The sequence below is a fragment of the Caloenas nicobarica genome, chromosome 1, assembly GCF_036013445.1.
Source record: "Caloenas nicobarica isolate bCalNic1 chromosome 1, bCalNic1.hap1, whole genome shotgun sequence".
Classification (NCBI taxonomy): Eukaryota; Metazoa; Chordata; class Aves; order Columbiformes; family Columbidae; genus Caloenas; species Caloenas nicobarica.
In genome coordinates, this window is record NC_088245.1 from 104,687,890 (window position 1) to 104,704,194 (window position 16,305).

At 39.1% G+C, this 16,305-nt stretch overlaps 1 protein-coding gene across 1 annotated transcript in view; it reads left to right on the forward strand.

The window, feature by feature from the left end:
- FRMPD4 (FERM and PDZ domain containing 4) overlaps nt 1–16,305 on the forward strand; it is a 114,947-nt gene that overhangs the window by 46,737 nt on the left and 51,905 nt on the right. Inside the window, exon 3 of the mRNA XM_065635833.1 lies at nt 2,075–2,177. Within this exon, the coding sequence (XP_065491905.1) occupies nt 2,075–2,177 (103 nt within the window). The remainder of the gene's footprint in view (nt 1–2,074; nt 2,178–16,305) is intronic.

Here is a 16,305-nt window from a genome sequence, read left to right on the forward strand (position 1 = left end):
AGGCAGACAAAGTAATCACAAATACCAGGTAGGATTTTAAGCCTTGTATTACCCAGTAGTTTCCCTCCTTGCTTTCGTTGTTGAACATTATATAAATGTGTAAATAAAAAGTCAGTTTTAGGTTATTGCTCTGAGCCATTATTGTTTTTTGCCTGAAAAGAATTAACGCACTTCATTCAAGAAAAGAAAGTCTTCTCCCTCTAATGTTTATATTGGTTTGATGTCACCTTCATTGCCATTGAATCAGAGTTTTCAAGAGGTGTGTTGAGTTGTGAGATTAAAACTTACATGTTTTTCATTCTTTTTATCATCAGCTTCCCAAGGAGAACTAGGTTTCTAACTATAATACTTGGTTCTAACTTTAATATTTGTTTTTGAAAAAGAGAATGTTATTGCTGGCTTTTTTTTTTTTTTTTTTTAATGGATACTTCTGTTTATGTATGTGGCAAAATGCCAAGTTAAAATAGATCCCTAAGCATCTTACCTGAAGTGAAAATTAGTGAGGTTTGTGGTATTTTTGAACTTATGGGGCACCTGATGTGGGAGTAATCAGTCTCCCAAATAGCAGGCTCCTGTTCTCTATGCTTTAAAAGTTCAGTTGTTACGTAAAATTGCCTTGGAGCCAAGGGCAGGGATTTGACTTTGCTCTTGTTCGCTATGTTCTCCAGAACCCCCCCAGAGAGTAGAAGAGAGGCAAAATCGACTTTGTGAAGTTCTGATATCATTTACCCACGTGTATGCATTGATTATATTCATATTGCTTTCAGATGAAGTGAGCGGTGTAACTAATATTTGAACTACACCCAGACAGTTCTTTTATCCCAAGTTAGCATTATTAATGTAGTATTATGTTAAACTTCAGTTTGGAAAGGGCATTTATTATATTCTGTTCCATGTGAATAGGAGGAAAGATGAGCTCAGGATAACATTCTCCTACATAGTTTTGTATCCATTTATGCTGTATATGTAAGTAGAGTTTTCGAACCAGAGGAAGGGAACAGCATTAGCTCAATTGTTAAATGAATTGGTTTTGATACTGAAACATTTTCTTTTAAGACTTTATCTTCATATCGGTAATATTATTGGGTTTTTTATGTGTCATCATTGCAGAGTTTAAAGACAGAAGGCTAGACAAGATATATCTTTTCACTAGCAGTTGAGATGTCACACCCTCTTCTGGGCATGTAATTGTGCTGAGAAGTGAAGTATTATGTGCATTTTATAAAGCATAAACTCTGTATGCATTTCAGCAGTGTCAGAATCCAAAGCACATAGACATATACATGTTTGATTGTCTGCTCGGACTAATTCTAGATATCTGTGTCTAACCGAAAGTGGCAATGCTTTTGGAAGTATGTAAAACTTGTGTTCACCAGGTGGTGCGAATCCAGAGGAAAAGAGACTCATAGACTGGAAGTATAGAAACTTACTGTTTTCACTTTGAAGGAAACAGGTTTGTTTTGCTCAGAACAACAAAGTCAGAGGAGAGACTTGCAAATGATTTTCAAATATGTAAGTGATGTTTCATAGGAAAGAGGAATGAGATGTTCTCCAGTGTTCTTTTGCCCGGGACAGGAAACAATGTGTTGCTACAAGACAGATCTGGTGTAGACACTGGGGAAAAGACTTCCTGATCTTAACAGTAGTTAAACAGGATCATTTATTTACAGGAAAAGGAGTCAGCCTCAGGATGGTCTTACAAGAGTATCAGACAAACATTGATCAGGGATGAGTAAGGTATGGTTGATCACACCTTAAAGTGTGAATTAGGCGAGCCCTTGTGGGTCCTTTTGGCCCTCCAGAAAATCAAGCCCTTATTTTGGCAGCTAGATGTGGGTTCAGAATTTCACTTGAGAAGGTTCAGTAGAAGCTGCTGAGCCAATAGCTTCTGAGATTTTCCTGGTGAGTGAGTACCGGTAATGTCAGAAATAGTGGTAGTGTTAAACATGCTCTTATTTGAAGAAAAAAACCCCACTCGTAGCATGAGAACAACAGAGTGTGCCTGTGCACTTAGAATGGTCTGCTAACCTGTGCTTTTTTTTCTTTTTTTTTTTTTTCCTTCATTTGTCTCCAGGCGGCCCGTCTGAAGGAAAGCTTATACCGGGGGATCAGATCATAATGATTAATGATGAGCCAGTCAGCACTGCTCCAAGAGAGAGAGTCATCGACCTTGTCAGGTAGTTGATGTCCTGTCACTTAAACTATGAACCCAGTGGCTTATTGCCTGTGCAGTTGTTTGATAATACAGCAAGTCTTGCCTTCTCATGGCTGAGAAAAGAGAAGATAATGTTACTTTAGTCATAATGAAGAATGGTGAAGTATTTTAGTACTTAAATGAAGTGTCCTCTTACATGTCCTCTAGGTAGCTGAAAAAATATAAGATATCAGAACAGCTTCAAAATACTTCGATATCAAAAGAGGAATAGCATTCTCCTGGTATTTATTTGTGGTGTGGGTTGTTGAAAAGAGGATTCCTGGAGCAAGGCAGCTCCAGACACTGTTGCTCTATTTTTTTTTTTTTTTTTTACATTAAGAAAGTTGAGTCAGGTCTGTCTTATGTAAAGAGGAAAGAAAATGTGGTGGGGTAACTTCTGAGATTGGATGGGTGCATGTAATGGGAGTATGTAGGGAGGCTCCAAGAGTGTTTGAGTGGGTTGCAGGTAGGTGAGTTTGTGTGAAAAGAGCATTCAGGGCTGTGTAGATAGGAGGCAGGCAACAAGACAAAAAAGTGATTGTGGAGAGAGCAAGAAAAGAGAAAGATTTGTAATGGGATGAAGAAGGAAGGAATGGACAGGGACTGACAAATGCTCAGGATATAGGAAAAGATGTGATGTGGTTCACACAATAAGCTTTGCATTTTGAGTAACAAGAAATGTTACGGCATTGCATAGAAAAAATGACTAGTTATTAAAAAAACCCATAAAAATGATTATTTTAAATTCCAGTAGCCCAGTTTCTGTATTTTCCTTCTCATTGGTGTAAACTCTGAATTGATATATCTGGTCAACTCCTGGGAGATACTCAGTTTTTAAGTGTGTAGGTCTCTCTTCTCCGAACTGGTAGCTGTCAGTGTTGTCACTGTTACCCTTGTAATTTTGAAAAGTCACATTTACTTCCAGAAACTTGGGCAGGAGGTGTTGTGATAATTGTACTCCTCTTGCAGATCACAATTTGAGAACATGGTTGCTCATTCGCTGTTTTGTGAAGCAAACTTCCAAACAAGATACAGAATCCCTTCCAGTCCCTAACATTCTGTGATTCTGTGAAGTGATATAAAGATGCCAGCAACACTGATGCCTTTATCTGTGTTAAGCAGGTTTGGACCAAACAGAATATATTTGGGGATTTAAAAAAAACCCCTGCAAGTCAACTAACAGAAACACAGCACATTAAGAGGGGACTTCAACACTCTTTTTGAGAAAGAGACCCTGTGAACTGCAGGAACTGCTCTGTTCCTAATAAATTTCTGTCCTATGGTCCATATTGACCATCAGCATAAGCCTCACAAATGGGTCGTAAACTCATTTTTTATGTCTTTGTTTCTTCATAAAGCAATCATATCGCAGTCTTCATTCTTTTCCTGATTCTTTGATATGTATGTAATCAGAATTAGGATCTCTAATTCATTTCTCTGCTGCCAGCAATATGTAGTAAAAACAAGGAAAATATACTGATTAGGCCTGAGATTATTGTGTGGCTGATTCTCTGTCTGCCTTCAAATGAGAAACTGAGTAAAAATGTCACCCTGCCCAATTATGGTGACTTCGTAGGTCGTTGACTGTTTTTCCATTCCAGGGAAAGCTTTTGGTGACACATTTCTTACACTGTAATTCTGCCTCTGCTCTCAAAATCTGTCTGCTCTTGGGAGAGACTCATTCTTTGATGAGACTCAGAGTGAAATGTTTTGGGGTTGTATATTACAGCATTTGAAATGAAGAGCTTTCTTTCCATGCCAGCGGGGACACATGAAATGATTAGACACTGTCAGTGTACACTCCTGACACCATATGAGAAGTAATTCTTTACCCTGATGAAATAATGAATTCCTTCTGTATGATAGAAGGTTTTCCTATGGGCTACATACATCTAGAACTTTGAAAATGCTTGCTTTCAATTTTAAACGTGCATGGAAGCAATTTTGAAATCTTGTTTTCCAGCTGGTAGCAGTGTATCTGTGGTCAGCAATGAGAATGTTTTAGATGCATAAGTTAGGCAATGGGCAAAACCATAGAAGAATTGAGATGGGATTTCTGGAGGTCATCCAGTCTAACTTCTTGCTCAAAGTGAGCAAGTGTCAACATTAGATGTGGCTGCTGTACACTTGTCAAATCAAATTTTTAATATCTTCAAAGATGGAGATTTCACAGCATCACTGGGCAGATGTTTCAGTTCTTAACCAGTGATCTTTCAAAGATCATAGAGAGGAGCTTTCGCAAGACACGAGCAAACTCCCTTGGCAGCCTTACATGCATCCCATCTAGGCCAATGGACTTGTGAGTGTCTTGCCTAACCAATCCCTAATTCAGTCTTTGTCCACCTCTGTTCCCTAAATTCTGCTGGTAAGCTCAGGGACCAGGGTGGCAGACCCTGCCATTAAAGCCCAAAGCCAAGAAAACATCAAATACCTCAGCCTTTTCGGTGTCCTTCATTAGGTCGCCCACCCAACTTAGCCGTGAGTTCTTGTTTCCCTTGGCTTTCACTGCTGATGTGGCTGTAAAGGCCCTTCTTGTTACCCTTCATATCCTGTACCAGCCAGTGCCAGCTGAACTTTGCAGGCTCCATGCAGGGTGTCTCCGTTTCTCCTTGGTAACCTCTCTCCATTTCCATCTCTGGTTGGCTACCGTTTTGTGCTGGAACTCGGTGAGGCATTCCTTCTGGAGCCACACTGGGGTCCCGCTGTGCCTGCTCACTTCTTGTGGATTGGATCAGACTGTTCTGGCTCTTGGAGGAGGCCCTCCATGATGAACACCCAGGTCTACTTGGCTCTGGCCTTTCGGAGATACATCCCACAGGACCCTGCCCACCAGTGCCCTGGACAAGCTGAAGTCTGCTCTTTAGCTCAGACTCGTCTTCCTCCCTTCCCTCAGGATCTTACACTGGACCATCTTGTGGTCACTGCAGCACATCAATGAAAAATTCATATTTCAACACTATATTTTTTCTGTGATTGCATGGTCTCTTACTGATTAGATATAACAAGGTATATTTTATATTAATGATGTGAAATTCTGTGGCTATTTTTATGCAGCTTTCCCTCAATGCTTTTTGTAAAGTCAAGAAATGATTTGTCTTTACAATTGCAGAGAGTGTGGAAAAAATTAATCTACTTTCAGAATACAGATATAAAGGTCATAGTATATCAAACAGAAAAACCCAAACTGCATCAGAAAAAAAAAAAAGGCAGATTTCATAACCAGATGACTATCAGTGCTTTAACAAACTTAGCAAGACTCAAAACTTCCAAGCAAAAGTATACACAAATGTTAGATTCTAAGTCAACTTTGAATGTTAAACACAGTTTTTAGTGTAATGCAATATTTACTTGTTTTCCAAGAAAATGTTATGGGGACATTTACTTATGAAAAGAGTTATGCTATGGAAGGAAAAGAAAATGGAAGAGAGAATTTCTGCTATGGTCTTATCTTAAATCCCAAAAATAAAAATATTCAGAATGTCCCAAAAAGGGTATCTGTAAAATGTCAGTTAAATCTTTTTCCACTTGGAAAAAGCATGTCCCTAAGCAATAAATTTACTTCATTTCTACATTTTCCACAAAATAAGTCAGAGCAATTTTTTAAGATAATTTGATTTCTTCAGCCCTTTTCCTGTCAGCTCCAAATTCATTGTGTGCTTTTTACTCCTACAGGGCTAGAAATAGACCAGTCTTTTAAGAATGTCCCTTTTTGTAATGGTTTTACTACAGGAAAATGCAATAAGATAAAGGGAGCACATAATACAGAATTTTTCACCTTGTCTCTTTATTGCATTTTAACATTTTAATTATATGTGTGCTTTCTAAACATTCATTAAAATAAGCTTCCTTAAGTAGAAAACTGTATTAAAACCCCCTCTGCTCGCTCTAGGGGGTACTGAGCAGAAACATGCTGAAAAATGTGGGTTTGTTTTTTAAGAATCAAGGGATACTGTTGTATCCTAGGAGGTCTCAGGTCTGGAGATTATCGGGGATATTCATTATAAATATCCCCTGTAGTTCATTCTCATCCATCTAATTCTTTTGGCTCTGCTTTACTGGCAACATTTAACTAGTGTCCAAGTGGTCCTTTGAAAGCCAAGGTTGCAGAAATATGAATACAGTATGGTTTGTAGACAAAATACATAAGGACTCATTATTTCTGTATAATGTTCAATGGCTTTTGCACCATACTATGTTCTCCTGAGCTATTTTCGAGCACAAACCCAGAAGTCATGTTTATGGTTCCCCTTACAAGAGAGGTCACCTTTATGAGTGTCACTTATGGCTGCAGTCTAGATGTGTTCCATTCAAGACAGAAAGTTATTGAAGTTGGGAAAAAAGGAAGAAACAAGTCTGCTTTTCTAAATGTATGGTTACAGTCCAGGCAAGGGCAAGTGAAGAGAATACTAAAGAAAGAAGATGTATTTGAAGTGCAGTCAGTTCAAAATTGTAGCAGGAGCTACAATTTTTCTTTTACTGCTGATACAGATTCTGTGACTTAAAGCTTTTCACACATACTTAACAATAAGTACTTTGAGATAACGTTAACGTCATTGCACAATGTAGCAATTTCTTGCATATTTGAAGGTGAACAACAATGTGAAACTAAGATATTAGGTGTATTAATGTACTATATCAATTAATTGGTTGTGCAGAGGTGCATATATTTCATTACCATTCATCAATGTTAAATTTATGTCTTATAATGATCAGTTTAACCAACCAAACCTTTTTTTTAAAAAACTTAAAGAAATATATCTAAAAAATAATTTGCCTTATAAGTTTATAGGTAATTTCTGTAACATGAATGACTTACTTGATTGTCTTAGATTGTGCCAAGTATGCATTAGTCTACAAAGATCCCAATATATGTAAAATGTCTTCTTATTTAGCAAGATATTTTACTGAAATTTTAAGTGACACACAGATGCACTGCTTACCTCATAAAGCAAACTCTGAGTAGGGCACGGTAGTGGTATTTTGTTCATACTTCAATTTAAATAGTTACCCAGGCAGCCTGTGAGGGGAGGTCGGCACCTGAAGAGGGTGATCCATCCGAGATACTTGTTTTGGAATAAACTACCTTTTTGCAGAAGGTTTTATTTATGCATTGACTAAACAAGGAGCACAGAAAACTATCTCGGAATAGAAAGCTGACTTCTAGGTTGCTAAATTAGGCTAGATTAGTCCATTCCTTGAAACTGTGACATCAGTAAATTAGTATTTGATGTCCTGTGGAATTCCAGTAAAAGACTTTAATTGTAAAGCGAGAGCTGAAAAAGGTGAAATTCATTAAGGGCTTTTCTTTCTTGTTGGCTCTATTTTCTATTTAAGAGAAATTACTCAAAAACCTTTCTGAAATAATTCTTGCTTTGGCAAGTTAATGTCATGGCAAGTTTTCATCAAGAGGATCTGGAGGATTCTTTCAGTTCTGCAGTAGAATTTCTGTTTTAATTCTGTGTTACCATAAGACTGGAGAGAAGGAGCCCTCCAGGATTTCAGGCTGCATGTTGCATTTTAAGTACCAACATGAATTTAATCAATGCTGACCCTTCTTACCACTGTCAAAGAGTGGATGAGGATTCTGTCACTGCCATTTGACTCTGTGTGCCTCAGATGACCAGTTTGCCTTCTCTGCATCATCATACCTAAACACAAGTGCAAAAGGGAGCTCAGTGGCAATGCGTATCATCTTTTCACAGCCACTGAAAATACCACTTTTCAAATGTAATTTCTGTCTCTAGGCTTAGACAATTTCATGTATTGCATCAAGCCATTTTGGTGGACTTAATAAAGACATTGGTTCTTCATCAACATCACAGAGAAAAAATCAAGCATATTAAGCTGTTAGCTATGATACTGCTTAGCAACAGAGACTCTTAAAACCTGCTTTTCCTGTAGAAACAGTCATACAGACCCTTTAATCTGAAGTTACTCCATTATACTCCCAGTTTGGTATATAAATCCAGAGGCTATACCCATTTTGTTTTGAGGCCTTGATCTATGAACTGCTAGTGTTTTGATTTTTAGATAAATGACACTGAACAGAGGGACAAAATGTTGGACCAAATTATCTGTAAGAGTTTTACAAGTGACATCAATGGAGATAAGCTTTCTGCCAGAGCATTTAGTTAGCTACCTCTAATCAGCTGGCCCAAGCACAGAGCTGGGAGTGAGGATATGAGAACTCAGTTCCTGTCTGACTCGAGGGGTGTTGTTAGATGTATATCTTCTACCTTTTGAGGTGTTTCTGCTACATAATACGGAGATAACTTAAATACTTTAATTCAGCTGCTGCAATCTAACTGTGAGAGCATATATTTAGTATTGTCTACTTTATCTTTTTTCTTGGCTGCCATGGTGAGGTGCTTCTGGTACTTGAGCTAATATACTGAGAGCTAATTCAGATCTCTCTAGATTTTAATTATTAATTTGTAATATAGTTTCAGAAATGCTTGCCCACCTTTTCAAAGGCCTGTAACAGTTAAGCTGAGTTGAAAGCTGTGTAGTGATATTACTTGTTAAAATCAGTGCCAACTATGGAAATTGTTCTCTTTTAAATCCATTGTATCTGTAAAAGCATGCAGTGTCATATCTTTGCTCTGTTCTTAGCAGAAAGTTGGCTGATGTGGTTTAGACAGGTTCGGGCTCAATAATTCAAATGTTTGGAATGCTGAGAACTTAATGTATAAGTTTCTTTTCATGTTCGCCATAGTGAATGCCCCCTGGAGTTAGCAAGTCTAGGGTCTTTTTGAAATTTCAAGGCTTGATGTGTCATCCGGTTGACGTGTTGTGTCATCATCTTACTCTTTTATCGTCTGCAAAGAGGAGTCAGCCATGGTGAATTTCAGGTCAGCTGGTCCATAACACGTTGCTTTATGGTAACTGAATGCAGGGGTGTGGACGGAGATGTGGAACAGCTGTGCCCAAAACACAAGCAGCTGTACAAAATACCTTCTTCAGATGTGAACCAGCAAATATTGCTCTCATTACCTTGTTCTGATAAGCAGGTTGACCACTTCTTGTACAAATCAACAAAAGCATTGGCTTGTCTGCATGGAGAATTTACTTTGAAGCCAAATGCACTGATGTGAATGTTTCTAAGTAATTGTTTCCATGTAAAGTCATACAAATGAACACCAAGCTTTGATTTTATTATGAATTAACCCTCCCACATGATGGATTTCCTCTATATTGCATGGTCTGCAATAGATGTTTATTCTTCTTTGTGCTGCCGCTGCAAGCCCCGTCCATCAAAGGATTACTTCCTGTTGGAATATGTAGCAGGAGGTACCTAAAAATCTCATGTTCTGCATTTGAGGCCAGAAGGATTAGAGAGGAGATGTCAAACTACAGAAACCTCATGGTTTCTCTTTCCTGACCCCGTTATCTGTCTCTTTTGGGGTGACATTTCCAAATCATAAAAGATTATGTTGGGCAAGCCAGCCCTCCACATTGTGCTGTTGGTACTTGAATATTCTGTGGTTCGTGTGGATACCTTGAGGACATTACTACAGGACAGCCACACTTGAGCAAGACAAGCACTGCAATATGGAGCAGTTTAATCAGCAGAAAACAGCGATGCAAACAAGATAGAGACTGCTTCAGGAGCTCTCTTGGGAACCACCAGTCTGTGCAGAAGTTTCTGGGCTTGGAGAAGCAGCATGGACTGACAGGAGAGGACTGTGGTTTGTATCTGGGGCTGCCAGCAAGGAGTGACTGTGAAGTGTGAAGATGACAGAGGTGCCTCTACCACCACATGCACAAAACTCACAGAGCAACTCTGCCCTTCCAGAAGTTTGTGGCTGCCCTCACTGGGAAGTTTACAACTCCCTCATCCTGCCAGTAAGTCACTGACTGATTCAGCATGTTCACATCAGCAAATGAAGCTATTGTAATGGAAAACATAGCCATTTTTGAGAAGATACGATAGTTGCGTGGTATAAGGTCTGGGATGCTTTGTGAAGGTGTCTCTTACACACATTACGGACAGTGGTGGCATCAGCATTCCCTTTTATCCTGAGACAGTGCTGGACATTTGGATCGTAGAAATCTGCTGCCTAAATAGCTTCAGGCTGACAGAAAAATACTTCTTTAAAAGACTGAAAGGTAGATAACAGTATCAAGCAAACGGCTTGTAGTTACTATGAATTATACACAAATGCTGTATTTTGAAAGAAAGGCAGCAAAGAAGATGTCAAACGCTGGGAGACAAACACGATGTGTTTATTGTTTGTAAGTTGACCCTTGGAAGGTTGCGTCTTCCACAGGTGCCTTGTATCAGGGAAAGGCAGAAAGATTTTAATCTTCTGTTTTTAAGGAATGCTGATTTGGAGATGGCAGTTTGATATGCACCAGTGCTCATAGGAAATGTAAAAGGTAATTTAAACTGTTGGAAGAGAAGGGTGAAAAAACTGTGTCCAATTTACAATGTCGTGTATAATTTCATGAATTCAAAATACCTTTAGTCTTTAGCTGTGAGTTCTGTAGAAGCTCCTGGCAGTGTCTGTATGTGAAGGGTTTTGTGCATTTTACAAAACCTTATCTGTTTGTCGAATTGGAGCAAATAAAGCTACCGTAACTGTTAGTGTGGTGGCCATGTATGTCTTTTTTTATAGCACAGTGAGAATGGAGGGGGGGAAAATGAATAGCTTCTGAAAAATCTTGAACCATGTAATTGGAAAATATGAATAAATGGATGTCTTAAGCCTTTCTCCTTGGGACTGCTTAGATACTCTGGGCAGCTGGCATGTTGAGTGGTGGTATAATCTGACGTTTGCAGTTAAGGAAGCACTTTTATTGCCTGTCAAGGTGGAAGAAGCACTCCCTGGGGTAGGAAGAAGATAAGGAGGGTGATTGGGAAATGGGTAAAAGCCTGCTCAGAGCAAAGTGTCATGGAGACCTCTTGCTAGCTCATGGTCCATTGGTATAAGGTGCAATTTTAATGAATTATATAGTGGAAGCCAACTCAGGAGCTCCTGAATATGACTTGGTCTGCTGATGCTGTGTCTTTCTGGCTTCCTGACTCTCAGAGTTAGTTTTTATTGTCATAATCCCATTTATTTCTCAGACAACATTTAATCTATTAAGTAAAATAAAATGAGGGGTGGTGCCTCATGAAGCTGTGTGTGCCCATAAGGTGGCTGTCTCTCATAACATGAGGGTCAAGTTCCAGTGTCTCTCTCTACACTTCCATTTCCACATCCCTGCTCTGACATTAATGTTGGCTTTTCAGTCAACCAAAGGCACGTGGGGATGGCAGTGCTTGACACCAGGAGTTTGTCTGTGGAGCTGGAAAATCACAAAAATGGTAAGAGATGAGAAGAAGCTGGTTGAATAGTATGATAAAAGTTTCTCAATCCAAACCGCTTTTTGATTCCAAGGGAGTGAGATGCCTAGACTTAATTGTGTTGTAAGAAAAGTAGATCTGGCTCTCACTGCAGTTGACTAAATTTTTATGACTCTTTTTGTGTTGGCAAGGCCTAATTATTTTTGGAAGCTTTTTCAAAAATTCTGAAAATTATGATCAAGAGGCTTAGGATTGTCATTAGCAAGTCCTTTCTCTTTCCTGCTTCCCTCCAGCAAGAATAATTTTGTGACTCAGAGTCTCTCTTAGCAGTTGATAGTATGATGGAATTGAAATAGAAATGTTGTAAGGATGTCTGTGTTGGTTGATGGACTAGAAAACTTAAAAATATGATCTAATTCTGTGTTCTGAGTTAGTAATAATAGGGCCAACAAGGACTCCCAAAATTGCCAAGAGGTTGAGTATCGACATCTAACTTTAACTGATGTGCCCAATCAGAAATTTAGTTAAAAGAGGGGAATAGTTTTACATACTCTGACTCATTAGTCCCCAAAGTGAGATTCTTTGTTTAAATATTACCACTGACTGGGATGCCTCTGGATCATAGTGGAAGGTCAAAGGATAAAAAGAGTTTTTCATTAAACAAAGGATTGGAGTAAAAAACTAGTAGAAAATAAAAATGACTGCAAAAAAATTTACCTTTAAAAATATCAAATGCTTCGAAAAGAAGTTTAGCACAGTAGAATTCTGTGAAATTTATTAGTCAACTCTTCCTGGTTTGATTTATGATGTGAAAATTGATCATCTGTAATTTATTATGCGCAACACATGAAAAATAGTGTAAGAGAAGCATTTTAGCTTCCGCTTTCAGGGTTTTTTACGCTTTTTCCCAAAGATATCATTCTCTGACTTTTTGCTGGACTTGAAACGTCCAGGTCTTCACAGACCTCCTGGAGGTAGCAACAGTAATAGGGGAAAGATGGATCATGTATTTCACAGTAGGTGACTTCCAAAGGATGTTGGTCTTTGTCTTACTTCGTCTTCATCTGAGAAACCAAGAGAAACTGCTTCTAAGATACCCAGAAGTAAGAAATACCAAATTAGAGACCGCAAATACCAAAATAGAGACTGCCAATACCAAAACAGACTCTGCAGAGATAAAACCAGATTGCCATCAACCTTCGCTACCCCAAAGGCACATTTCTTACACAGTATGTGCCGAAATGTTAATTGTTCTGCTAGCTCTTATTCCTCTTCATGCAGACTAAAGCTTGAAGTATTTCACTTACTGCACAAGGGAAAAATCCCTGCAGTTCACTGTCTATATTGTTAAATAAAGTAATTCAGCTCGACTGGAGGTTTAGTTAAAACTGAATTTATTCAGCTTATAAATCCAGCAGGACTCAAGGAGAGGCAAGGGTCTCGTCAGCTTATATCGTAGAACTTACCTGTTTTATTATGATCACTTCAGCTTTTCAGCAGGTCTGTTAGTCAGAAAGCAATACACACAAAAAAGAAGCAGTTCTAGAGAAGACAATTGATTGCTATAGGCATTTAAAATTCTTGAGGTCATCTGTATTTCATAAAAACTGTAGGAGTCATGAGGTTTAATTGTTGTACTGAAATCTTTGTTCCATACATTGTCTTTCTGCTCAATATTATTTTCTATGCGTCATTACAGTGTGCCTGAGACTTAAAAGGAAAATATCATCTGCCTAAGAGTTTATCAAGAATAATAGCAACAACTCTCAATTTAGGAAGACAGCAAAAAATTAAAAACTACTCATTAACTGAGATTGCAGACTAGTTTCTTTTTAATTCTTTATCTTGTGTCATTCTATTTACTGCTCATTTTTACAAGGAAATTATACTTTTGTGACCAGAAATACCCTCTTGTTCTGCATTTTATCTGAAATTCTGTTTGTGTTCAAAGCCTTTAATTAAATATTAGAACAAATGCATTAGTAAAGATACTGCTTTTTTCTCCTTAAAGAGTATTGAAACAATTTCTTAGTGTTCTACACCAATTATAGTCATGTAACAATGTCCAGCAGGCTTGTTGAGTTCATTAATAATTTATACAAACTGCTGTGGGTTTAAGGAAGGAACTATACCATATATTGACATATGGGAGTGGAAGATAACATTCTCTTTGCAACCAGTTTTGGGGTTTTTTTTGGAGAAAAAGGACATGGTATTATTTATGCTCTTAGGTACATAGACTGAGGATACAGTTTGTTAATGTAAGTCTTATGGCTGTTTATTGGACAAATAACGTATCATAAACATTCAGTATGTCTTCTGCAATTGTATGTACGTATTTGCATATGTTTGTACGTATGGGCAGAGAGAGAGGGGAATGTGATACATAAAGCTTTATTGTCATGGAGCTGAGATGTGTGTGTTACTTAGAAAAGAGAACCTGAAGTTCTGCAGCTCGTTTAAAGCAAAACCTTATCATGACACTATATATGGTTTGTACAGCTGATGTGTTACAGGAAGAGTTGTGTTAGAAAGTTTTAAAATATTTGTTTGAAATATTTCCTATATCTCTACCTAAAACTGATAAATAAAAAGCACCAATTTCTGACATGTCATCGTGATTCTTTACAGTATTAGAAACTCATGTTTCATTTCCATTTTACTATGAAAATACATGTTAAAATGGAGAATGATGTGAACATAGGGGTTTTTCCATAACCTTTGTCATTTTTATGACTATTACTCATTTTATGTGGGGTTTTTTTTAATATTAGTGTTCATAGAATATACAGGTTAGCTATGGATGTGTGCGTATATGCTGCATACATTTTTCTAAAGATATCTAATACAGTTAATTTAATCCCTTTGGGGATTGCCTCACCCACAGGAGAGGCTGCGAGTGTCATGAGGCTTTTGTAAGTCAGGCAGCAGCAATTTGAGCTACAGCTCCTGTGAGATGCTGAGGGGTTTGGGAGGGCAGAGATGGAGGTCAGCATAATCCAAGGCAAAGCTGGTACTTCAGGCTGACAAGCTAAAGCATTTTCATATTTGATAAAAGAATGTTCCAGATGAAGAAAAAGTACCGCTGAGGATACTGAGCCGCCCTCACTGTCCTCAAGCAAAACCTCTCAGCATGTTCTGTCCTTGTTCTGCCGCCCACTGGGGTGCGGTGGACTCTTGTACTTCCAGGAGTTTACTAGGGAAAATTTTGGGAGCTGTATCCATCAGAAAACTTCTGTTGGTGGGTTATGAAGCCCAGGTGTCCACCCACTGGGCCTGTGGACTGAATACCACATCCACTCTGACAGGAGCCATGCATTCATCTTCATCTCGCTCCAGCCCATGGCACTGTGGACTGAAAGAACAGCTGTCAGCTCCCCAGCAGATGGAAACATGTCTTGGCCAAGAGAGTGGTGGAGCCCAGGACCTGCAAGGTCATGCTCTCTGGCACTAGAGCTGAGAGGCTGCCTGGGTACAGTGCAGAGGGACCTTTGGGGAATGGGACCATCAGATCAGGGAAGAGACTGACTGTGGGAAAGGGGAGGTGATTGAGGAGATCATGGCAGAAGATTGCACATAGGGCATCAAAGTTAACATACATGGTGCCTGTCTCTCTCTCAGAGACAGGCCTACTGTTCATTGTGTGTTTTGGCTAGGGGGTGGCAGTACTTCGTGGTCCAGTCCTTTTGGGCTGACTTCCCTTGCAAGCTGTTGGTGATGCCCAGCATTTGGTAGAGCAGCCTCAAAGAAATCCTCTGGTGCCTCCCATCTTGTAGCAAACTCTCTGTGCAGCATGGTGTTGCATTGACACCACGCTGTGTCTTCCCACCTCTAGCTGGTGGCACCACTGTCGTGTGGCAGTAGCTGGCTAAATTCCAGAAGTTCAGACATTTACAGAAAGGAGCTTTGGAAGTCATGCACTGGCGTCGCAAGGCAGGTGCTGTTTCCCAGCACAGTGTGCTGAATATGACCTCTGTCAGTAAGAGCTTTACTTCAGAAGAAGCCTGGCCAAGGTGAAGGGCAGGTTGGATGTGCTTGTTGCTTGGAGCAAGTGAATTAAAGCTGTTATCATGAGCGTTCCTGTCCTGATGCCTTTGGCTTGCAGAACTGAAGCTCACCCTAGGGTGAAACTACCATAGGCTTTTAAGTGGCAGCATTTCGTGCCTCAGCTTGCCATTGCGTTAAATAATTCATTGCATCTGACCTTTCAGAGCAGTACATTGTGATTAACAGAATGAATATAAAAAAAGATATAAAAAGGAAAAGAATATCAAGTGGGAGCAGGGAGGCAATATAAACTTTATATATAACCATATAAAGTCTGCAGTGCTGTCCATTCCTGAATGTGTGCCGGTAATTGGATGTAGTTTGGGAAGAGCAGCAAAAAATGAGCCAGAAGTTGTCCCTTTTATGAGAGACATAAGCTCAGCCTAGTTAGGTTATTACAGGGGAGATCAAGACAGCTTTATCTGAATGTGGACATTTGAACAAAGAACTTGGATAGCAGGCACCTCTTCGGCTTGGTAGAAAAGTATGGTCCAGCCCTAAGAAAGTTCAGCTATTAACACTGAGAGAGATGAGAGAGCGCAGGCTGTGGTCATTCTCCATCATTTCAAGTCTTCAAATGAGAATTTTGTATGTGTTTGGAAAGCTGTGCCATAGCTCAAGCAGAAGTTAAGGCCCTTACAAAACACCTACCAACTATGCTTTGCGAGGGAGTTTGTGTTTTGCAGGAAGTCAGATGTAAGTTGTATGTTGGTCTTAGGATCTCTGGATGCATAGGAGTAATAAGCCTGCCCTATCTCATACCTGAATTCTGACT